Genomic DNA, 24,606 nt, shown 5'->3' on the forward strand with positions numbered 1-24,606 from the left:
ATATGTTGATACCTTTTTAACTTCTTACAACAATTATTTTCTTAATTAAAGCATATGTTCTTACATAATGATATTTTGATTAATTTTTAATTCATTACTCCAATCACCCATTAATTATTTATTTTTATTTTTTTTAATGGTGTAATATGATGATCTAAGAGTGATTGGAGTGATAGGTTTAAAGTGGGTAAAAAAAATAGTTAAAATATCATTATTCTATTTTCTTTTATAAAAAAAATTGTATTTAAGTATAAAGTTATTTCGGAACTCTCATAAAATCTTAGAGTCCATACTCAACTAATTCAAAGAATCTAAACCTAATATAAAACATCATATTTGCTTATAAAGGTGAACACACAAATTTAATAAAGTAATTAAGGATTACACTAAACATAAATTCTTAATTATGTATTTAAATACTAAAAGAAAATCCTTGAATAATAAATTATATTAGTGACAAAAATAATTAATCATTATAGTCACAAAATTATATAATAATTTGTAAACTAAAAATTGTAACTAAAATGGTTTCAATAATTATAATTAATCTTTAAATTAATAACTAAAATAATTTCTATTATGAATTGGTAACTAACATTAACTATTAAAATTTTGACAGTCAAAGAACATGATCTCTAAATTGAAAAAGTATTTTCTAAATTGGTATTTAAGCATATTTTTTATTATTAAAATTGATTATTATTTAAGAGTTTTTCTGTAATCAAAGCATTATTAACTATTTATAGGAACAAAACATTATTTTTTTATTATAAATAAGTTTTATGTCAAAAAAATGTTCAATAACAAATAAGAATTATTCAATAATCAATAATAGAACTAAATATAATAATTAAATAATCTATTGTATTGAAGATAGATGAATGGATATGTTAGCTTGGCTTGTGATTTTGATTTAGTTAGTCTTGAGTTTTGGTTAATGTAGTTTGAAATGGTGATATTTATGTTCAATTTTGTGTGACATGGTGTGATTGAAAAGGTATTGTGGTTGTTAAACTATCTAAGATGAATAATTTTGATCAACTTGGCCTATGTGTAGTATTTTGACCTTAAAGAATGTGATTTTGAACTAAGGAACGAGTAAAAGTGGTCATCTAATCCAAATTGATGATATGGTGATATCTTCATGGAGTTTCTAATATTGTGAGACTCGTTGAACAAGCCAAACTACCATCGAACGAGACCAGAAAACTGAAATCAAGAGAACTTCAGACATTCTACTTGCTAAACGTGTTTGTTAAGACAGCTTCTAGGGACGTAGTTTTTGGACGATCAAATCGTTAAGTGAGATTATTTTGAAAAATCCAATAGCTTAGGGTAAAGTCCAATAGTTCAAGATGTTTGGGTAACAGGTGAGGGTTAGATTCACTAGAAAAAAATGAAATGAACTTGAAAATTTTTAGAGACATGAGAGATTTTTTGGTTGTTGAATGAGCTTAACTGGCTAACAAATTAAAAAGAATTTAGCTACAAAGCCTAAGCCGTTGGATGAGACGAATATATATTTAAAGGTGTTTCACTGGACAAAAGGACAATTCGCCGAGAGAATTTAAGTTGAAGGAATAACATATCTAAAGTCATTGGACGAATTGTGACTGGACGAAAAATCACATTTTTGAGGAAAGGAATTGTTATGGTGTATGAATTGAAGGTGAGGTTGAAACTGTTTCATCCCACATAATTTGGCAAGACACTACCTCATTGATACAAACACCTACTTGCTCGATCAGCTGAAAACAACTTGAATCGTTTGATGTATAAAAAAATGAAGTCCACAGGTTTAAATAATTGTTTATATACAGGTTCACAAGTCTTGTTTGTTTACCATGACGAATATCATATTAGCCTGATTAACATGTTAGAAATTGCAAACATATCAAATTTCTATTACTACTAACAAAATTGACGATCAGATTGTGTATTTTTAAAAGATAGATGATTATAGCATGCTATAGGTTATATCATACGGTTACAGATTGACAAAAGAATAAGAGAAAGATAATAAATGTCAAACATCCACGTAGGTTTTCCATTGGCTCGAGATGTCTCGATAGATCGTTGTAAACTAAACAATAGCTTGCTCCACAAACCACCCTATGCATAATAATTCAGGCTTGCTTTCTTCTTTGCTTGGACTTGAATAATACCTTCATTAAAGTCCTCATGGTTCACCTGCGTTTGAAACAAACAAATTTCAAAAACATTCCAACACCAGGTAAAATATACGAAAACAAACTATAACTGGTCAGAAGCTTTGGCACTGAATTGAACCAGAAAGGAAAAAAATATAAAGACATTGGCAATAGTTATTGTAAGAGATATATGACTCGCTCCAACTACAAGCTATGCTTGGGGTTCATACGATTATGTTGGTGTTTATAAGAAAAGCTCTTAACAGCAATGCTAATACTATCGTCTACACAAATCACGGTGTTAATTTTCTTTCAAACATTTATGTTTATGTTTAACCTTAGAATATCTGGAAGAAGACAAACCTCAGTTGCATCACGGCGTAGAGCTAACATGCCAGCCTCAACACAGACAGCCTTCAGTTGTGCTCCATTGAAATCATCCGTGGAACGTGCGAGCTCTTCAAAGTTGACATCTGGGTGAACATTCATCTTCCTTGAATGGATCTAAAATATCAAAGTAAGAGCAGTCAGTAAGTGTTTTGTTCAAAATACATGTCAGCAGATAAAGTCTAAGACATCAAACCTGGAGAATACGAGCTCGTGCTTCTTCACTTGGGTGGGGAAACTCAATTTTACGATCCAATCGACCAGAACGCATAAGGGCAGGGTCAAGAATATCTGCACGATTTGTTGCTGCTATCACCTGCAATTTACATGAATACATGGAAATGTAACTTCAACCTAACTGAACAAAATGTCCAGAAAATTAGATGCAAGTACTAAATATTTTCACGGTTTAAATTGTTATAAATGGAAGCTATAGAATTAAAGAACCAGTCCCAAAACATTGGATTTAAAAAAATTACATGTACTTTTACTCTTTGCCTGAAGACAACAAGCATACTTTGATGATATCGACAGAAAAATAAATAAATAACAAGAATTAAAAGGCAAACCTTAATCCTGTCATCACTGCTAAAACCATCAAGCTGATTAAGTAATTCTAACATTGTCCGTTGTACCTCTCTGTCTCCACTTACTTCACTGCAATCAGACACAAGATATATATCAAGGTTGATGAGCCACTACACTTTAACTGAGTAACACACTATCTCTACCTCAAAACAGAGATGGAGTAGTCAGTCAATTGCAGATGTAGGTCTAAATTATTGCAGGTTAATACCTATCAAAACGCTTTGTACCAATTGCATCAATTTCATCTATAAATATAATGCAGGGTGACTTCTCTTTTGCTAGTTGAAAAGCATCACGAACAAGTTTTGCTCCATCTCCTATGAACATCTGCATAAAACTCCTTGTTAGATCATTTTAATAAAAAACACGTCAACACGCACTAATACAAACAACAAAGGTAGCAGTGTTCAAGTGAAATAGAGAAAGTGAATCTTGTCTACTCAGATGTGTCGGATGAAACAGGTGCTATTTAATGCAGGTTAAGGTAGTACTCCAAATATTAAAACACGAGACAATAATTAGTAAGAAATCCAGACATACACCACATGAAGAATTCATCAAAAAGAAACTGAAAAATAATTATCAATGGGATAATGTACTGATTATTCACTTATACTAGGAAAAGAAAAGAAAATGTTACGGACACGTAAAAATGGAACAATTAGTTGGTATAAACAGAATTGTTCATGCTTAGAGATATATAATGGAGAAGAATGAAAACTAAATAGAAATAGATTGTCATACCTGGACCAGTTGAGGACCTGCCAATTTCAGAAAAGTGGCATTGGTCTGTGCTGCACAGGCACGGGCCATCAATGTTTTGCCAGTCCCTGGAGGTCCATATAACAGGACTCCCTTGGGAGGACGAACTCCTAACTTTTGAAACCGCTCCTTGTGGGTCATGGGCAAAACAATGGCCTCGACTAATTCTTGAATCTGTGGAGAAAGACCAATTTATTGAATGACTCAGAGGTTGCATTACCTAACACCAAAAATAAAATAGAATTCCATAAATTAAGGCAATAATCAATGCTCACCTGCTTTTCTAGCCCACCAATGTCATTGTAATCTTCTGTGGGCTTTTCATCGACTTCCATTGCCTTAACTCTAGAGTCATACTCAGAAGGCAGGGTATCCAAGATTAAATAACTATCCTTGTTAACACCAACAAGATCACCGGGTTTTAATTTGTCAGGGTCAACAAGCCCAACAACAGGAAGAAAGATTGTCTGCCATCAAAAGAAAGCATTATTAAGCTCGACATTACAGAAAGTGTACCAATAGTTTTTCTCACAAAAGGCACAAGATAAAAACAACCACAACAATACCAACTGTCTCAAAATTTGAAATAGTAACAGCAGATGTTGAAATTTGAATAAGAATAATATCCATTGCCAACAATATGAAACTAATCATCCATTTCACCTGTCGAGTAGAAGTCTTAAGCACAACACACTTCCCCTTCCTTTGCGAATCAAGATCAATATTAGCACCATCTTCTTCAGCTTCATCTTCTGGGTTCATTTCCAATATCTAAATGCAAAACAATTACAACATAATAACCCAATAAGAATGCGAACAAATGAATAACAACTTCTTCCATCCGATTCCACAAATTCAAAATTCAAACTCAAGAAACCCCCAAAACAATATCCAAAATAGATAAACGAACAACATATACCTCAACAATGTTACCAACGAGGTAGGGCAACTGCTTATTGAGCTTAATCTTTTCCTGATTCTCCTTGATCTTATCCTTGTACGATTCCAATTCCAAATTGGTCCTTTGCAACTCTTCCTTCAGCCACGGCAAAAAAATTCAATTAAAACCGGAAACCCTAGCGCTAAGAAAATGAAAACGAACGGAGCAAACTAATAACGTAATCGATGGGGTTAGGGTTACAGAAGAAGAGAAAACGAAACGAAAAGAAGAGGTTGTACCTTGAGAATGCGAATCTCGTTGTCGAGAAGACGTGAGGCTCTGACGACGTCGTCGGTGGTCATATTAGCCAACTGATCATCTTCGAAGGTCGCATCCTCTACCATCGCGCTCGCCATTTCAATTGCTTCTTTCAGATCAACCTGATGCCAGTCCAAGCGATTCAACACTAACACTCACAATTTGGGGAAAGATAAAAGAGAGAACCTAGGAGAAATGCGATACTTAAAGTGTTACCAACGAAGACGAAGGGGTGCTTTTATTGCTCTGTTAAGGAATTTTGATAGGGTTATGAATCATTATAATTATGAATTAACATAAGTTATAGAATTAAAAAACATAAACTTAGATTTCAAATATATATATATATATATATATATATATATATATATATATATATATATATATATATATATCATGCCAAGGCGGTGGAATAGATTTTTTTATGCTTACAGGATGGAGAAAAAAAATTAAAGAATAAAATGATGAAAATTAGTATTTACACAATAATATGACTTTAAACAATATTACTAATGGCGGACTAAATAAAATTGGCACCATAGAATCCATGGCTCAATTTTAGTTTCAAAATCAGTATATATATATATATAACAAAAAATAATCCTTCATAAAATATTTAGAAAAACACATTAATGTTTGATGAGAGCATATTATTTCCTCATTTAATGTTTAATTCAAGAGTTTTAATTAAATTTTGTTTTCAAAATATTTAATTTAATTAAAAATTTTAATAATTGAGTTTATTGAACATGAGATATAAAAACATGTTAAAAATAGATTTTTAATTGTATCAATGTTTTCTAGATATTTTAAAATATGGAAATAAATTGATTAAAGTTTCATAACACATAAAGATAAATCCAAAAATAGACAATTATCAAAAGGATTAAGTATATTTTTAGTTTCTAAACTTTAACATGAAATTGGAATTAATCTTTGTCCAAAATTTTGATGAATTTTAGTCCTCAAACTTTAAAAATAGATGAATTGAGATATTATCCTAAAAAAGGAGATATTTTCACAATGCTAAAAGTTGCAATAAGACACAAGTGTCAACACTTAAGGTTGAGAGTTTGAGTGAAAGTTTTAAAAAATTATATTCAGTAGTTTTTATATCTTCATAATACATTAGTTTGTAACATATTTATTATTAACTAATGAGGTTATAGAAAAAAGGGAGAGTAAACCAAATTGTAGATTTAAATTTGAAGAATGTTTTAGACCTATTAGGTATTGATGAAATTAAAGACTTTTCGATGGAAATGGATGATGTCTTAAGGTTTAGAAACATAATATGTGTGTTAGAAGATGTTGATTTAATGCATATAATGTTATTTGAAGGTCATGAAAGCAAGTTTACTTTACCACCAATTATCATCAAATTGTATTAAGATCTAAAAGAGTCTTATTTGTTGCATAGTATGAAGAAAATAAATGGTCAAATTTGTAGTTGTTCGTTTAACTTAATAAAAATCAAAGAGTAAACATCAACAACTTGGAGGTTTGTTAACACAATTAGACATCCTGCAAATAATGGTGGATAGATTAATGATGATTGTACACATTCTACCTATATAATTGAAACTTCTTAATCAGACTAAATTTGTATAGATTTCATGGTATACCATCTAACATTATATTAGATAATGATCTCCTTTTCACTTATAGTTTTGTTAAATGCTTAAAAGTTTTGTCAAAATGCTTAAAGAAACTGTACGGACCAAATTTTGTTGACTTAATTCAAATATATTTATTTATAGGTTATTCCATCCTTAAAGAATTTGCTCAGAAATTGTGTGTTAGATCAATTGGTTCAAGTTGGAATGAAAATTTATTCCTAATAAGATTCATAATAATAAACATAAAAAAGCATGGGTATGGATCCTTAAAAAATATTATATGAAAATATAAAACAATTTTATGTTTGTTTTAGGATGGTGAAAACATACTAGTTGGACAAGAATTAAAACGTGTCAAATAAGAAAGTTAAGATGATTCATCAAGTTGAAAATTTTTATAAATAGTGAAAATTTTTATACAAATTAAAGAATAAAGTTTTTAGTATTATGGTGCCAATCCTAAAATATTTTGTAATACACTAAAAAAAGGAAAAATATAATTATTAATATAATATAATAAAAAAATTGAAATCTAGACAAACAAAGAATACTATTTGAATATTTATACGGTTAAAGTATGCAAAAATCTATTCTAAATTTTATAATGTATATTTGCATCAAATCATAGTCATTTACACTTATTTACACTTCAATGCATGTATTAAAAAAAATTAATCTATGTAACTCAAAATTTAAAATCCTCTCATGTAACCAACGTATTCTAGTAAAAATTTAATAAACTTTTCTAATTATGATATTTTTATTGAAATATCGTACAATAATTAATTATAAACAAAGATGTGATTTTAATGTGAGTTTCATGAGTCACTTAAAATAAAAGAGCGTAATACATGTAAGTTAAAGTGTAAAATACATAGTAGCATCATTCATATCAAAAGTCCATTGTCGTCCAGCGGTTAGGATATCTGGCTTTCACCCAGGAGACCCGGGTTCGATTCCCGGCAATGGAAATTATTTTACCAATTAATGTATAGGTTTTTATTACTGTTGGATAAAATTGTAAATACCCATTTATATTCATAAACTTGAGACACATGAAAATTAAATTTAAATAGTTTGTAGGTTATGGATTTTTGTTTCAAACTAAAAAAAATTTAATTATAAAACTTTGCTTTAAGTTTCTGAGAAATAATTTTTAACTCCTGTGATTATAAAAGTATTTTATCATTTGAAAAAATTAATATATAGGTTTTTACGGATGGTCATTTTAAATGTTTTAATGCATAGATGTTGGATAAAATTGTAAATACCCATTTATATTTATAAACCTGACACACATGAAAATTAAATTTAAATGATTTGTAAGTTATTGATTTTTGTTTCAAATTTAAAAAATAATTTTAAGTATAAAACTTTGCATTAAGTTTCTGAAAAATAATTTTTAACTCCTGTGATTATAAAACTATTTTATCATTTGAAAAATGTAATATATAGGTTTACGGATGCTCATTTTAATTGCTTCTATACATAGATGTTGGATAAAATTGTAAAAATACCCATCTATATTTATAAATCTGAACACACATGAAAATTAAATTTAAATAATTTGTAGGTTACGGATTTTTGTTTCAAATTTCAAAAAAAAAAAAAGTTAAGTATGAAACTTGTATTAAGCTTTTGAAAAATAATTTTTAACTCCTGCTGATTATAAAATATTTTGTTATATCATATCAACTTATTTGACATATATATTTCTTTTAAATTACACGATACCCATCTTAGTAGGGATATTTTAATTTGGTATTTGTCCTTAAAAAAATATCTATTACGTCTCTCGACTCTTAAGAAGTGTTTCAATTAAGTTCTTTCTAGAGAACATTATTAACGTCATTAACGGCATGTCACATGTCAGTCTCTGAATTTTTTATTTATTTCTTTTTTTGCAAAAACTTTTTGTTACCACGTCTCAAGACTTCAGTGCAACATGGGTCAATCTCTAGTTTTTTATTTTTTTATTTTATTTTTTGCAAAAAAAGATGTTGCCACGTATCAAGTTCTTGATGTGACACGTGGCAGAATAATTGTTTTGATTTTAATTTAGTTCTCATACATGTTTTTTTTATTCAATTTAGTCTCTACTTTTGTATTATTGGTTCAATTTTGTCCCAATTTTTTAAATAATTAAAATATATTTTTATAATTCATTTTTATAAGATTAAAACTAATTAAGTTAAATTACTTTTACAAAATTAAGTATTGATATTTTTATTAAAATAAATATTATACTAATAAAGCAATATAGGCACCCAATTTTCTTTTTTTTGAAATAGAGCAATGTTGTCTCTCTCCAATGTCAGACCAAATTTATTATTTGCATGAATGTTATACTAATATTTGGGTGCCTATAATGCTTTATTAATATAACATTTTTACTACTAAATTTTAATATAAATTTCAGAATATTTAATGTCGTAAAAATATTTATATTTAATTAATTTTAATCTTATAAAAAAATTGATTAAAAATATATATTTCAATTATTACAAAAAATTGGGACAAAATCGAACCAAGAACACAAAAGTGGGGACTAATTGAATCAATGAAACATATATGGGGACTAAATTGATATCAAGACAATTCTCCTACCACGTGTCACACTAGAGACTTGACACATGGCAACAAATTTTTTTCTACAGAAAATAAAATAAACAAAAGATTAAAAATAAAAAAAAATAAAAAACCAAAGGTTGACATGTGTCACACTAAGATCTTGACACATGGAAAAAAAAATTTTGCAAAAAAAAAAATAAAAAAAAAAATTTTAAAAAAAAATAAAAAAATCAGTGGTTGACACATGGTGCGTCGTTAATGGTGTTAATGATTTTTTTTATGAAAAGAATCTAATTGAAACACTTTTTAAAAGTTAAGACGCAATTGAGGTATTTTTAGAGATGGGTACCAAATTGTCACACTCTAATACATATAATTTAAATAATTAAAACTTTTGAAAAATAACTTTTGACTCCTGAGATTATGAAATATTTTTAGTTTTATTTTTCTTTTTATATCACATCAAAATATAAGAGATTTAGACTTTTTTTTGTTTGAGGTGATCGTATAAATCTGGTTATTTGTAAAGATAAATTATGAAATATTTCCGTGTTTTTATAAAAGGATTTAATGTGAAAAATGAAGATGAATCAACCAGATCTGCCTCAAACTCATCTCTTCAATTGTGCGAAATAATAGATAATTATTTTACTTTTATAACTCTATATGTATGATACTTGTTACTATATATATATATATATATATATATATATATATATATATATATATATATATATTATAATTTATTGTATATATATAATAAATAATAATATATATTTATATATATATATATATATGTAATAATTAATAATAATTAAAATATTGTTAAACATATAACAATAAATATATTATATATAATAATTAATAATAATTAAATTATGGTTAAGTTTTAATATTTTTGACTTATCTAATAATCATTTAATTTTATTTTTACTAAGTCTTTTGGTAATCTTCAAAATTATATATATATATATATATATATATATATATATATATATATATATATATTAATCTATCCGATCACTCACTAACTTTTACAAAAATTATCTTTAAATCTACTCATTATATCGTCTAAATCTACTAAAAGAAACATACACATTTATCTACCCAAATTCATCCTGAGACTGTCCTTCAAATCCATATTCTTATAATATGTTCACTTGATGATATTTACTATTTAGAGGAATGAGAGATTAATGATTTGATGGTGATTGAGGTGTTAGAAATGAAGGAATTGAGGAATTTCATTATTTTTCATTCTCTCTCATATGCAAATATTTGAAGTGATTTGTGTAAGATTATTGTAATGTCCTCCATTATTTATTTCATTTTTTTAATTCAAGTCTGTTCACATGCATGTTTTCTTAATTTATGTAAAGTAATGATACAAATCATCACCGACAATGTTGCATAATTATGATAATAATGTAAAAATATGATTTTTAAAGTTATGCTTACAACAATAATTAATACTCCAAATTTTTAAATTATTTATCAAAAAAAAATTCACTATGTAAAAATATTGTATCTTATTATGTTTTTATTAAAATAATTAGTTTTTTCCAATTTATCCATTAAATATTTTTAATAAAATAAATCTAACTCATCTAAATATAATTTTAGATTACTTTTAACATCAAAGATAATTTGGTAATCTTGTTTTACTTTCAATTAAACTTAATTTTTGATTTATTGCATCAGTCAAATTGCTCACAAACTTTAAGAAACTTTACTTTAAGATCCATTCACTCTCACCTCCAAATCCAACTCCCTTAGGCCTTATGCTTTTGAGCTAATGTACTGTTCAAGAGGAATTGAGAGTAAGGCATAGAGGGTGAACACCCTGTTCTTTTTTGGGTGATGCAAGGGAATGACAGACGTGGAATAGAGGGATAGTTAAAAAATTACATCCCAATACTGTTGAAGAGATTAGAGGGTTAAAGATAAGAAATCACCACTTTATCCTCATTATATTTAATTTTAACCTCTTTTATCCTCGTCATCTTTTTTCTTTTTTCACGTGTTCACACAGTGCTATTATTTTCTACTTACTAGAGAAACAAAATAAAAAATTATACGTTTAAATTAATTTTAGAATTTATTTTAGTTGTGTTTAATGTATCAAAAAATATTTGTATGTTTAATTTTTAATTTATACATAAATTTATCTTTTAATCTTAAACTATTTTGTTAATAAATTATCCAATAAAATTTTGTTTTCAAATATTTGTTAATTATTTAATGAAATAGTTAAAAAATATGATTTTAATTTATCGTAGTCTTTAAATTTTTGATATATTTTTTTTATGTGTCATGTGAAAATATTATTTATTTTAAAATTTTTAGATAATTTAATTTATTAATATTTACCAATTTTAATTTTGTAAGAAATAAATATATGTAATTTTAATTTTAATTTATTAATAAAATTTAAAAAAATTATTATTAATAAACATCTAAAAAGTTAAAAGTTAAGAATATACAATTCTATAAAATTTGAAAAAAGAAAACAAATTTATTAAAAACAGTACCTATATTATTAACAAACAAAATCAAATTGAAAATATGTTCATATCAAATAAATCAAAAATTTTATACTTCAAAGACTACTATTAAAAACAAAAGAAAATATAAAACGTAAATAAATTATTTCCCGTAAAAATTAAATTGGTAAATGTCAAATTTAATTTCATACAAAATAAACTTTATTACTCATTTTTCTATAAATATATTTTTTATTATTTCACACAATCAATAAAAATTAAATAAATTATTCTAAATCATTTATATAGCATTTTATATTACTTTTAACATTAGGAATATTTTGGTAATCTCATTTTTTTAATGTGTGACATTACTTAATTCAATCATAATCTTTCAGGAACATCACTTTTTACTTCACTCTAAAATCATTTCATAATCTCTTAAAAAAAACAACATCAACTTTATTCTCTAATCATTCTGATATCTTCCTCTCTCTCCCTCTAATCATTTCTCTCAAAAGAACACAATCTTAAAGTGAACAACACAAACTTCACCTTCCAATCCACTCAAATTCATCATCTTCCTCTTTCCAAATCAATCTTTCTGACCAGACACACACTTTTTATATGATTTGACATATATTTTAACTTAAGAAACTTATAAATAGTAGAATTAAAATTGACGCATGTAAGAGACTGTGTCAATGAAGAGCAAAATTATATTTGAACCATAACTTGCTCGACTTACTTTTTATAAGAATTTGCATAGATGTATAGAAAAAAACGTTGCATAACAATGACATGATAAGAGTTTCTAAGGAAAAAGATGGATTCACTATAGAAGTGACATAGCAGAAATAAACAAAAGAGGAACTAAAAGCCATTCACTACATTAATATCGGCTCTATGTCCCATTCCTTTTGGGTATCAACATTATTGGTCTATTCCCATCTCTTGGTCAAGCCAAAGAATTTAGGAACAGTATTCTAACAATGGTTTTTTCAGAGCCACACATGTTTGAGAATATTGATGGAAGAAGACAAGTTACTTACTTTGTCATTGACCTCAAATATTTTAGTCCTTGTTTGTGCCCCAACTTTAGCTACATTTTAGAAACATTTAGTATTTATGTTTTTAGTTCTATATTTACTGTAATTTTAAGGACTCGTGAGTGGGTAGTATACATATCCACACTAACTCTACATCTTAAAAGTTAAAATACTTATGTTACAACACAAACCATATATTAATGAAACTCTTTCTATATATTTAAAAAAAGGAAGTATGTTAGAATTTATAACAATGGAAGAAACATGTCTCTGCTCAGTTAGAAATGTATAAAATTGTTTTTACTCGTACCATATCTAAATTATTCAAATTCAATGTTAATACATAAAGTATATGAAAACTTATAATATACGAATTTGTTTTCAAAATTATTGATAGAAAAACTTTCTCAGTCTTAAATCAATTAGAAGCACAATTGAAGAACACGCACAAACAAATAAATGTCCACATATCATTATCGGAGATACCAACAAAAAGAAAAAAGCTGTTGCAAATTCCAAGAAATTTGTTAAGGAAAACATGATATAAGACTAAAAAAATCATTAGAAAATAAAATTTAATTTCCCCTATCATCTAACCCCACCTTACATTCTTTAAAAGTAACAATTGAAAAAAGAGAGATTGTGGTTTTGTTAGAGCAAAGTGATTTATGGTATGGGACTAAAGAGTAGTAATGAACTAAAAATTTCACAAGTTTGAGGGTATTTTAGAAAAAAATAAATATTAAAGTAATGGAACTAGAAAATGATTTTCAGATATTGACAATTTAAGTAGCAAGAAGAATCACGAAATAGAACCCGCTTCTTCGGGTAAGCATCTTGGATTTTATTTCTTTCACCCAACTAGGAAATTATTTTTTGACATTACTTGCACCAGAAAATCTACTTTTAGAGATATTTAATTATTAAAAAATTTAATTTTTATATTTATAAAGAAAGAAAAAGATTGAAAATAAAATGGTAAATGTAAAACATGTCCAAAAATTTATTCAGTATCAAAATAAACACTATCCATACAACTAAGCCTCTACCTAACGTATCAAACATACGAATCCCAGAAAGTGTGTTACACAGCTAATTTCAAAATGTGTGAATATTATATGAAAAGTTGATGACCCAACGCCAATGATTTGGTAAGGCAAGTGATAAAAATTATGAATTATTACACTGCTTCATTAACAATTTCAGAGCTTTAGTCTGGTCCCCCATTTTCATGACCGATAGAATCTCAGCTCTTAGATCATTTTCCAAAAGCAACAAAACAGAACCTTACAACCTGATTCCCATTTTTGAAAGGGACCTTAATAATTTGTGGGGTTCTTAATGCCCTTATAAACCTATGCTTCTGCAAGGTGCCCACTTTTACCTTAAAATTTTGGTCTGCGTTCAAAACTTGGAATGTGATGGAACCCCTAACCAACAACACTTAAGTTATAGAAAAAGCGTGTTTTAACGACTTTAATTACCACGTCAAAAAACAGAAAAAGCTATTCTGCATATCTTCTCCATTTATGCTTCACTAGCTCTCTTACTTGCTTCACAAAATTCACGTAACTGCGTGTCTGGTTCTCTTGTTGTGATATGTGTGTGATGAGTGTTTTTTTTTTTTTTTTGAATAACCAAACCCGAATTGTTCTAATTCTACTTTAGAAGACAGAAGCGAAGGAGCAAAATTGTAGCTGGAAAAGAAAACTCGTAATACCATGTTTTTGTCTTGTAATACAAAGAATTGGCATAAGTTACCGACAGGTAAGATTGCCTAGTCTGAATCCTAAAAAACTTCACGATGCATTAAAACATATATAATAGATTCCATGGTGTTAAAAGAATATTCAGTCGCACATTTTTCACCCACATACCATTCTCTGTTTCATATTTAGAGTGTCGGTTCGTTTACCCACTTCAGCGTTTCACTACTCCTTCAATTTTCAAATAGTAACACTCTCAGTAATATTCAAAGTTCAGACCCGTCGCTTTGTTTTAATCTTTTCCAATCCCAATTTCACACTTGGTTTGAACAGAGCATTAATGAAAAAAGATTGAAAATTTATACTCGCATCATAAGAGGTACTGCGATTTGAAAAATGGAAAACGAGAGCATTAATGAATCGCTGATACAATCACCAATACATGGACACGGCCTCTGTCTTTTTCCCACCCACTCAGATTCAGACTCTGAGTAGCACAGAGTGGGCAAAAGCAAAGTAAAAACGTTAGCAGAGAAAAGAAAAACAGTGACATTTTTTTTTTCTCTTCTTTTTACACAAACGTTCAAATCCAAATAATAACAATAATACTGGTATTAAGATTTAAGAGGAGGCAGTGTATTCTGACAATAGCAATACGAAAATGGATGAACACAGATATTGACGAATAACAAATAAATTTATATAACAACAACAAAAACACATTGGACAAAAAAAGAAAAAGAAAATTTCAGCTTCTGCACCTCGTAATGGCGCTGCAGCCGCGGCTGTAAGGGTTGGCCTGAGCCCCTGGTTGGCAATTGTAGTAGGAGGCGCCGCGGCGAGAGCAGGGAACAGTGTTCCTCTGCAGCGCACCGTAGCTGATGTACTTGTTGGTGGCTAAGATGCGCCGGTTGATCTCCGAGTCCAACTCATACTCCTCCCCTCCCAGACACTCCCCGATGGACCCCTTGCACGTGGAAGCCCATCCCATTCCCAGGTGGTGGTCCCCGCCGCCCTCGGCTGTCGGCCACCGACTCATCGCCAACAGTATTGCGGCGGCGCAGATCACCGCCATAGCCAACGAACTCGACTTCGCCATTGATCAGAGGCTTCTCTTTTTCCCTTTCCTTGCTCAATTCGGGAATGCTGCTTTTTTTCTTTTCCTTTTTATTTCCGAATGAAACGAATTCAACTCACGCGATGAAATGCACACAGCTATTTGCAAGTTTCAAACTTTAAACCCTCTCTCCGCTCTTTGAAAAAAGACACTCTACTCTCTTTATTTACGCTTTTGCCATTTCCGACAACGACAACCACCTTCTTAACGCCCTTCTTTTAACCCCTACATCAAAATCTCTCCTTTTCTCATTTTAAATTCAATTTTTTTTTTCCACATTTTTACCATGACTCAAATAGAAAGAAAGTATTTATTATGTAACCAAAAAAAGAAAAGAAAATACTTAAGTAATAAGCAATCCCGGTTAACAACTTTCTTTTTTCTATTAAATCAATAAATTTAAATTGCCGAATTTGACAAGTTCATCTTTAATGGAAGGGCTCTCTAAAATTTGGTGGACCAAAGAGAGAATACAGAAGGGACCAAGATGTAGAGCAAGACGAGACGTGTGGAGCATGAAGAAGAGTCTATTATTTGCATTTTCTTAGGGTATGATAAATGTTTATATTTATTTATATGCATATTTGTTTTGTTGTTCTATATAAACATGAGAAAGTTGACTATTTGTGTGCTTGTGTGCTAGTTTCCACCCTACAACTTGGAACAGTAGATAGCAGAAGGAAAAAACTAAAATGGGTAGCTTCTATTATATTATTCTCCAAAATTTGCCTTCACCTACTCCTGCTGAATAGAAATTTGCAAGTGTGAGAAAATTGTATTGATATATTATATGCGTGACTTCCCAACACGTCGAAGAAGTACTTTAATTGGTGTGTGTGATTGACAAGGAAGGTGATAAGGGCTTAAATAAACGAAAAGGAAAATTGGGAAAGAGATTAACTACACCACCAGTATACTCGATGAATTGTACATGGGTAAGTTTGAAAGGTGGATATGGTAGAACAAAAAGTCAAATCAGAGAAAATCAATTGGACTTAGATTAGTTGGGTGTTCAACATGTATCTTCCTTTACCCAAAGCTATGACTTTCAATTGAAGTTATGTTTTCTTTTTTTACTATAGAACAATTTTACATGAAATTCATCAAAATTAGTAAGTGTTACGATTTTATTACGAAGAATCATATATGCATGATATAATTTCTAGATGAGAGGAGAAGTTATCTTACTCAAATCTAACTTTGATTTGTTTTTAATATAAAGTGAAGTCGTTGAAACAACTTTAATGTAACTTTATTTTAATTAGAATTGTGTGTAGGTGATACGATTTCGGTGTAATATGATTTAAACTAAAGTTAAAATGTTTAAAAGTACAAAGTTATGTTGTCATGCATACACAAAGTTGTATAATAGAAGTGCCGTGTACACTTGTTCGTTTCTATAAAACTTTTAAAATTTCTTCAATTTTGCATGTAAAATTATATCATTATTGTAAAAATTTGAAGTTGTGCAATCATATCCACGTAAATGTTACCATTAAAAGAAACTTTAAGATTAAGATTGTTATATATATATATATATATATATATATATATATTGCTAGGAAGAGGTATTATTTTAAAGAATTGTTCAAAAATAGAGTGTCAAAGTGGGCCACACAGGTTGAGTCAATAAAAGTTCAACTCAACCCGACTTACTTTTTGGTGAGCTAGAAATATCGGAACTCGACCTGATCTACCATGGATTGGTAGGTTGTCTACAAATATTTTTTTTTTGTAATTTATTTTATATATTTATTGTATTATAATGAGAGGGAATTGACTTAATTTATTTTTTATAATAGTGAAATTAGAGTGTTTACCTAATTCTCAAACTATTACTAAAAAGATAATAATTTTATTGCATTATAATGAGAGTGAACTGACTTAATTTATTTTTTTTATAGTAGTAAAATCAAAGTGTTCACCTAATTCTCGAAATATTACTATAAAAATAATAATTAAAGATGAACGTATCAATGTATATAACTTGACAAACAAATTATTTAAACATTTAAATTATTTAAATATTATTGAAAAATATTCTAATATTTAAAAATATAAAACTGTGAATCTATATAATTAAAATTAGTAAATAATTATAACACAAAAGTTTTAAAAAAATATAAGAAAATGTTGGTAAATTAACCTGTAATTAAGTGAATCAGATTCGATTCGACTCACTTTAAAAAAAAATAAATTTTTTTCAACTCAATCCCATCGTCTACTCGTAAAAACTTGCTTGAGCTGCATGTGTTAAAGTTATTTTTTTTTTTGTTGGCGAATACTCTGTAAGATAGAAAGACGTTATTATTTTGTAGTTGAAAAACTTGGCATCTTCTGATGAAAATGTTTTAATGAAAGGCATGTACTTCAAATTTGTCCGTATGTCAATTATGTGCATGTATCAACTCCAAATACGAGTTATAAATTAGGGGTATTTATAGATACTACCAAGTAAAATTCATTTAATTTAATCTAATATATTTGGAGTATTTATGTGAAATCGAAGTCAATCTAATCAAATTTATTATTTATGAGATTGGATAATAGGATGCTATTAAACTCAATCTCACTCAATTACTATATATAATATGCTTTAGTTTTAGTTTGTTAACTATAAGTATTTTATAAAAATAAAGACGGAAAAAATATATACTTAAAACATTTTATTTTTTTGTATTTTATACTATTTTGTCCAAACATTCCTTAGAACATATTTAATAGAGAAATCTTTCAAAAATTCTTAAACTAATTACATATTACATATTTATGTTGTATTTAAGATCCACTTTTTAATCAATGATCGCATATATTAAGTTTCTTTCATTTTAGTTTTCTTAAAACAAATATATACTTTTGATTTGTAGAAATTATAGTTCTTATAGATGAACAAGTTTTTACACAATATTTGATAAAAATGTTGCAAATAAAATTTCTTCTTTTTAATCGTAAGTTTTGATTTAATTTGTTCAAATGCATTATTAAGTCAAAAGGCATATACAATATAACTATCAAAAAGTTATATTAGAATGCATTGTAGAGAAAAACTATTGTTTTTAATAACAGTAAAATATTTTTTTATACCCAACGATTCAACACAATTCCGGATAACTGTTTTAATATGGATGGATAACAAGCTTCATTAATTCCAATCCAATTCATAATCACCTCTAATATAAATGAAAAAAAATTGTAAGAAAGATAAATTCATTAAAGCTATAACTGGAATAATAACCTTTGAAATGTCGATTTACCATAATATAACTTTGTTGTATATGTTGACAATAACATGAAACAACACTGCACTATCCAAATTTGATCTTGCTTAGTTACAGAAAAAGAAGGAGCCAAAGCTGCATAACTTGATTTCAGTTCAACCACTGTAGAAACAGACTACAATTTCGTGAAACGCTTTTGCAATATAACCTATATTTTAAAAACATTCCCCATATATCGCAAAAGAGAAGGTATGGAAAGAATGAAAGAAGAAAAATCATGGATCTCATTTAAGATGTAATATATCAGAACTAATACACTAAGTTATATCAACTAGTCTTAGATTGAGAAACTTAACATGCAACGTTATTGGTATATCAAACTATATGAACCAAAGACACTTTATGTGTGTTAAAGGTTTATCAATCGCAATACATCTACACAATTCTTGTTGTTATCGTTGTGTTGCAATTATTAGGTCATGTGCGTGCCCGATATTTATGAGTTCTCTAGAGATCATGCCAAGATTTCATACAAACGATCTCACTCGACACTTATATAGGTGATTTCATCAAGTATATTTTGCAAACCATACACTACCCGTAAGAGATATATATGAAAATCATTAAAAACTTTGTTTAATCTAAAATTCTTACGCCATATATAATTTTAATTACACAATAAAATTCAACCTCTTAATAATGCAAATTTTAGCACTTTCACACACACACACACATCATAAAAATGGATATAATTGATTTAAAATCAATTAGTTCTATCAGAATTAACAAGTGACTTGTTTTTACTTATATAAACCTTATTCATGGGATATCTAATAACAAAGGTTGGATTATCATAACTTGTTTGTTTGGTATTGTCTTAAGTCTCATTTTCCAAAAATATTTCTAAAATCATATTTCTTCTCAATGGTTTCTTAAAGGATCTACTAGATTCCGTTACGATTTCACATAATTAATGAAAATAGTTCCACTCTTTAACATGAAGCATAGTAAAAGGTTAGTAGCAAAAAAAAAAATCAATTTAAACAAAAGAAGGAAACATATTTTTTGGAAGTCTGAGAAAGAATACCAGAAAGATAAAATGCCATAAAGAGGGGAAAGCTGGAGAATGAGATTTGACGAGTTTGAAAGAGGTGAAGTATGGTGGTAAAAGAAAAGGAAGAAATGCAACTTGCAACAATGACGACGGAGTGGATGAAAGGAGAATGAAGAAACCATTATAATATTATCAAGACATCTTTAGTTATGAAAAAAAAAAATCTGATTAATAAAGTATTGATAAAACGATCTGTTAAATTTTAGAAAAATATTAGCTAAATTGTCAGTCATCCATAAAATTAAATAAATGAATTTGATATTATTTATTTTTAATATTAGTAAAAGATAAATTAAAATAAATTTACATATAAATCAACTATACATATATGGCAAGTAATAAACTTTTAAGAAAATATAATGTTTACATTATTAACGTTCTCTAGCAATAAAGATCAAGAATAATACTTCACAAAATTAAAATTACAAAAACAAAATGAAAAAGTTTGAATTGAAGAAGTACATAAATAGCGTCTTAATTTACAACAAAAATCCAACACCATTCTATTCGTCAAAAACACGCAGGCGCTTCTATTGTCAAAAGCTTCGAGTTTCTAGTATTGTGTATTGTTTTCTTCTGACTCTTTCCAATTATCAAAATTGGTATAAATGAGAGGAAATAGAAAATTTTCAGGCACAGTTTCTTATAATATGAAAATATGGAAAGCAAAAACTTCCCATAATTTGTTAAAAAGTTGTATAAGCTGACATTTACAACTCTCTTTCAACATTATCTTGTGATAAGGTTCAAGGTGTGAATGAATAGCCTTGTGAGGCTTATGTATGAAGGTAGATTGAATCTTTAATAAAAGGAATCGGATTCCTCAATGGAAAAATGATAAGACAAGAAAGAATATGCAATTTGGGCAGCATTAAAATATTTCTTACTAAACTTTCTCATCACTATTATTCCATTATTCCATAAGTTTTCCAATACTATTCACTTCAGAATCCTCTTAAAAGGACCCGATGTGACTTTCATTAGTAAAAATTTACCATCTGAAACGCTGCAGAGGTTTCAGTCAATTAAGGATTGATTTTTGTAACAGAACTGAAGTGTGTTAATTGATTTATGTAACACTTGATCTTATTGTGGCACCGAGTTGAAACTCAAAAAAGATGTTCTTCCCGTGCCAACACTGCAGGGAATATGTTCCTCTCTTTGAGGAAGGGTAGGTACAATAATGACACATATCTGAAATTGAAATGTAAACGTATAAATTGATTAATTGAATAATGATTATTCTTAAATTGCCTAAACTAAGTGCAAAGTGCAACTACACCCAACACCCCATAAAGGAAAAGATGTTCTTTTCTCTTTAAAAACGCGGACTTTAGTTGCCCCTTAACAAGATGAACTCGGAACAAACAAATTTAAAGAAGTAATTTCACAAGAAATCAATATGTTTTTCTTTAAGATGTTGACATGTCTTCAGAAAAGTCTACATAAGCCTCAATCACTTACTCTGAATGGGCACCTAAAAATTGCTGGCTAGCACATTGGTAGCAAAGAAAGGAAAAAATAAAAATGCATCATGAGACCAATTTTAATAGAATCTATCCTCATTTTGAACACTTAAATAAACTTGTTTTTCAGAAGTTCTTCCATTTGGCCCACCCCACCTCATCACACCTATGAGTCTATAAGAAGCATATATCCCCATAGTAAAGTGATGGATATGAGGTAATGGAGCATGTGGGGTACCCATAAGAACAGCCACTGAACAAAAACCGAAGGCTCAGAGCCACATTGACCCATTATTGGACCTTACTTTTCATCCTTTCGATAAAAAAAGAAATAGTTTTTTTTTCCCCTAAAATATAGTAATTAATAAAAAGGGGGGTGTGATAATATTCTTGTATATCTACACGCATTACAAAATTACTCGAATGAAATGATTGCGTGCAATGCAACTCACATTCACATGAGTGAGCACGCATTAGGATTTTCATCGCTGAATAGCTCGAACGAATCCGACGGCTGCGATGAAGCATACGATGAATTATACGATGGAGCATACGATGGAGCTTCGTACGTGTAGGGTGGAGGCTCCACTTCGTACCCAGGGCGCACCACGTGGGCGTACGAATACGGTTGCGGAGGGGCATAGTACGCTGCACCGTAGCTGCTGCTAGGTTGCGCCGTATGGTAGCTCACATTATGAACAACTTGCGCAGGAGCAGCAGGAGGAGCATAGTAATGCGGTGGGTACTCACGGTAAAAGTGATGATGACGTGTCGAACTTTCGTTGGTTGGGATCACAAAAGGAACTGAACTTGAAACTGGAACCGCTGGCTCATGAACGTGACCTTGACCATTTGACTGGTTACTGGAACCTTCGTTAGCTTTTGCATCACTGCCAACCTCGTTTCCGTTGTTGCTGTTACTCCCTTTCCCGGTCGCCGTCACCTTCTTTTTCTTCTTTTTCGCTCCACCGGCACCACCGCCACCAGCTCCACCGGTAATATTCTCATTCCCGGTTGCTTCATTGTCGTTAGGAACTTGAACAGCGATGCTCACTTTTTTGTCGGTTACCGGTCCGGCCGGTTGTAACACCACCGTCTGCCTCACCTCCGGTTTTGGCTCTTGCAACTGAACAGCGGCTTTACCGGCGGCGCATCCATCGCTGTTTTTCTTAACGGCTTTACTTTTGGTATTGTTATTGTTAGTACCTTCCGCGTTTTTGGATGGGTCTTGCGCGACAACCTTGACATCTTCTTTATCGTTTTCCTTAATCCCTTCGCTGCTCTCTGCGTCGCTCTGTCGCTTCTCTTTGCTCTCTGAATTCACTTGCTTCTTCTTTCCGGAATCTTCCTTTTCAGGCCACAACTCTGCATGCTTCCCCGCCTTGGTCAATTTCCAAACCAACAGCTCGCCGTCAACGTTCCCCGTTACCACCACCTTATGTTGCTTCTGATCGATGTCTATGTCGTAAACACCTGCACCACGGAAGAGTAACGAGTGTGGCGCAAACAAACAACGGGGAAAAGGAGGGAAATTGAAAATTAGGGTTTGGTTTTGAAGGTGGTTACGTTACCGTAAATGGCTTGCAGAATTTTCTTGACTTTCTTTTTGCAGCCTTGGCAGTGGATGGAGACCCTCAACGTCACGGTCTGGGAGACAGAAGCGTAAGAAGTTCAGAACCTGTTGGAGAGTACTGGGCGTTGTTAAGCGAATAAACAAATGTAAAAGATGGAACGATGTTTACCTTGCATGCGATGGGTTCTCCTTCTACGCGCTCTTCGGCTTCTCTGGGTTCCGCTTTAGATTCTGTTGCTGCCATTGGAGCTTCAAACACAGAAGAAGAGATTTTGGTGTTCCAGCAAAAGAGAAGAAGACAGAAGAGTAGTGAGAAAGAGGTAGAAAGGGTTAAAAAGCAGAGAAAGAGAGGGTTGAAGGAAGGGTTTGAAGCATAAGAGAATAATTTATTTATTTATAATTTAAAACAGGAAAATTGAAAAGTTGAAGGGTTTCAACTTTCATGAAAAGAAGAACCTGCATTGGGAAAAAGAATGTGAAAACAGGGTGGTCTCAGTTTAGACGTAATTCAACGGGAATCGTTCAATTTTCTTTTATGCAAATTTAATTCTTTTGTTAGTGGACACATATACTTGATTCGGTTTTTGCTTTTTCTTCTTTTGCCTCATGCCTTTTCAACTTGGTTTTATTTTCCATCACATCATACATGTATTGATGAAGCAAATGTTTTAGAGGTTTTACTTTTAGGAATATGGAGAATATATTCTCATAGGTTCTAGTAATGTTAGAGTCTATTAATAACATAATTATGATAAGGTTTAATGTAGTTTCAATATCCTACTTTAATTTTGGTAATTCTTTTGTTATCTTAATTTTGTAGTACTTTTTATGTTTCATATTGAAATTTTAGTGAACATGTTAGTACCGTGAGATGTGAAAAGAATAGTCGATGGAATAGAAAAAAAAAACGTAGAGACAATAGAATGTGAAAGTATTAATAGGAGAAAACTATATTTTTTAGTTGAGAGCAGCTGTGTTAGTTGTTTTTTTTTTTATAAATAATAGTCTATATGGATATTTATAGATTCAAAGATTATTCTAAAAATATCTGACTAGAACCTGGATAAATAGTTCTAAATTTTTCTATGTATAATATTTTTAACTTGTTCTCCTATTTTACTATAATATTATAGAGGTTTTATAACATTTCAATAACTCTTTTAGACTTTTCTATAAATTGATATTATACTTCAATAGAACAGTTAGTGAATATGTAATTAAGTGGCATGAGTTATTCCATTATACCAAACTCAATTTCTATCTCATATTTTATTTTAGGTTTAACTAGTCTGATAATACTTATTCTTGTTTGAATGTATCAATTTGGTCCCACTTTTAGAAAGTGTCAATTTCGTCTCAATTTTTGAAAAAATGTCTTAATTTGGTCCGACAGATTAAGTTTTTATTTTATTTATTTTTTCGATTGTATTTCATGTAATTTCAAAATTTAAAGAGAAGAAAATCAATTAATAAACTAACTTTATTCATTTAAAAAAACCAAAAGATTTAGGTAGTGTTTGTTTCGATCAATCTACCGTTGGCGAGAGAGAGCGAGTGAATACATTGTTCGCATAAGCATATTTGTTCTGATTTGTGAGTATGAAC

General features: G+C 29.6%; 3 protein-coding genes and 1 non-coding gene across 5 annotated transcripts; 1 reads left to right on the forward strand and 3 right to left on the reverse strand.

The window, feature by feature from the left end:
* Window positions 1–1,932: 1,932 nt before the first annotated feature.
* On the reverse strand, window positions 1,933–5,342 carry LOC114192452 (26S proteasome regulatory subunit 6A homolog). Its single transcript, XM_028082180.2, has 10 exons — window positions 5,067–5,342; window positions 4,807–4,923; window positions 4,551–4,658; window positions 4,163–4,354; window positions 3,870–4,061; window positions 3,334–3,452; window positions 3,107–3,194; window positions 2,734–2,853; window positions 2,514–2,654; window positions 1,933–2,190 (listed from the first exon to the last, which is right to left on the reverse strand). Exons 1-10 carry the CDS (start codon window positions 5,181–5,183, stop codon window positions 2,113–2,115), a joined length of 1,272 nt encoding a protein of 423 aa, XP_027937981.1. The 5' UTR covers window positions 5,184–5,342; the 3' UTR covers window positions 1,933–2,112.
* A 2,261-nt stretch (window positions 5,343–7,603) lies between these two features.
* TRNAE-UUC (transfer RNA glutamic acid (anticodon UUC)) lies at window positions 7,604–7,675 on the forward strand. Its single transcript has one exon. It is a non-coding gene; the product is annotated as a tRNA-Glu (tRNA).
* A 7,426-nt stretch (window positions 7,676–15,101) lies between these two features.
* On the reverse strand, window positions 15,102–15,788 carry LOC114190463 (rapid alkalinization factor-like). Its single transcript, XM_028079357.2, has one exon. It carries the CDS (start codon window positions 15,610–15,612, stop codon window positions 15,262–15,264), a length of 351 nt encoding a protein of 116 aa, XP_027935158.2. The 5' UTR covers window positions 15,613–15,788; the 3' UTR covers window positions 15,102–15,261.
* Window positions 15,789–21,347: 5,559 nt separating this feature from the next.
* Window positions 21,348–23,693, reverse strand: LOC114191863 (heavy metal-associated isoprenylated plant protein 35-like). Of its 2 annotated transcripts, XM_028081303.2 has the most exons (3): window positions 23,171–23,463; window positions 23,000–23,075; window positions 21,348–22,901 (listed from the first exon to the last, which is right to left on the reverse strand). In XM_028081303.2, the coding sequence occupies exons 1-3, from the start codon at window positions 23,243–23,245 to the stop codon at window positions 21,883–21,885; spliced, it is 1,170 nt and encodes a 389-aa protein (XP_027937104.1). In that variant the 5' UTR covers window positions 23,246–23,463; the 3' UTR covers window positions 21,348–21,882. The 2 variants fall into 2 exon arrangements, 1 of the variants encoding a protein (XP_027937104.1); XR_014996731.1 differs by having other exon boundaries at window positions 22,634–22,901; window positions 22,995–23,693.
* Between the last annotated feature and the right edge of the window lie 913 nt (window positions 23,694–24,606).

This window comes from Vigna unguiculata, chromosome 7 (genome assembly GCF_037176805.1).
Source record: "Vigna unguiculata cultivar grain cowpea cultivar isolate G323 ecotype 2 chromosome 7, ASM3717680v1, whole genome shotgun sequence".
Taxonomy (NCBI): Eukaryota; Viridiplantae; Streptophyta; class Magnoliopsida; order Fabales; family Fabaceae; genus Vigna; species Vigna unguiculata.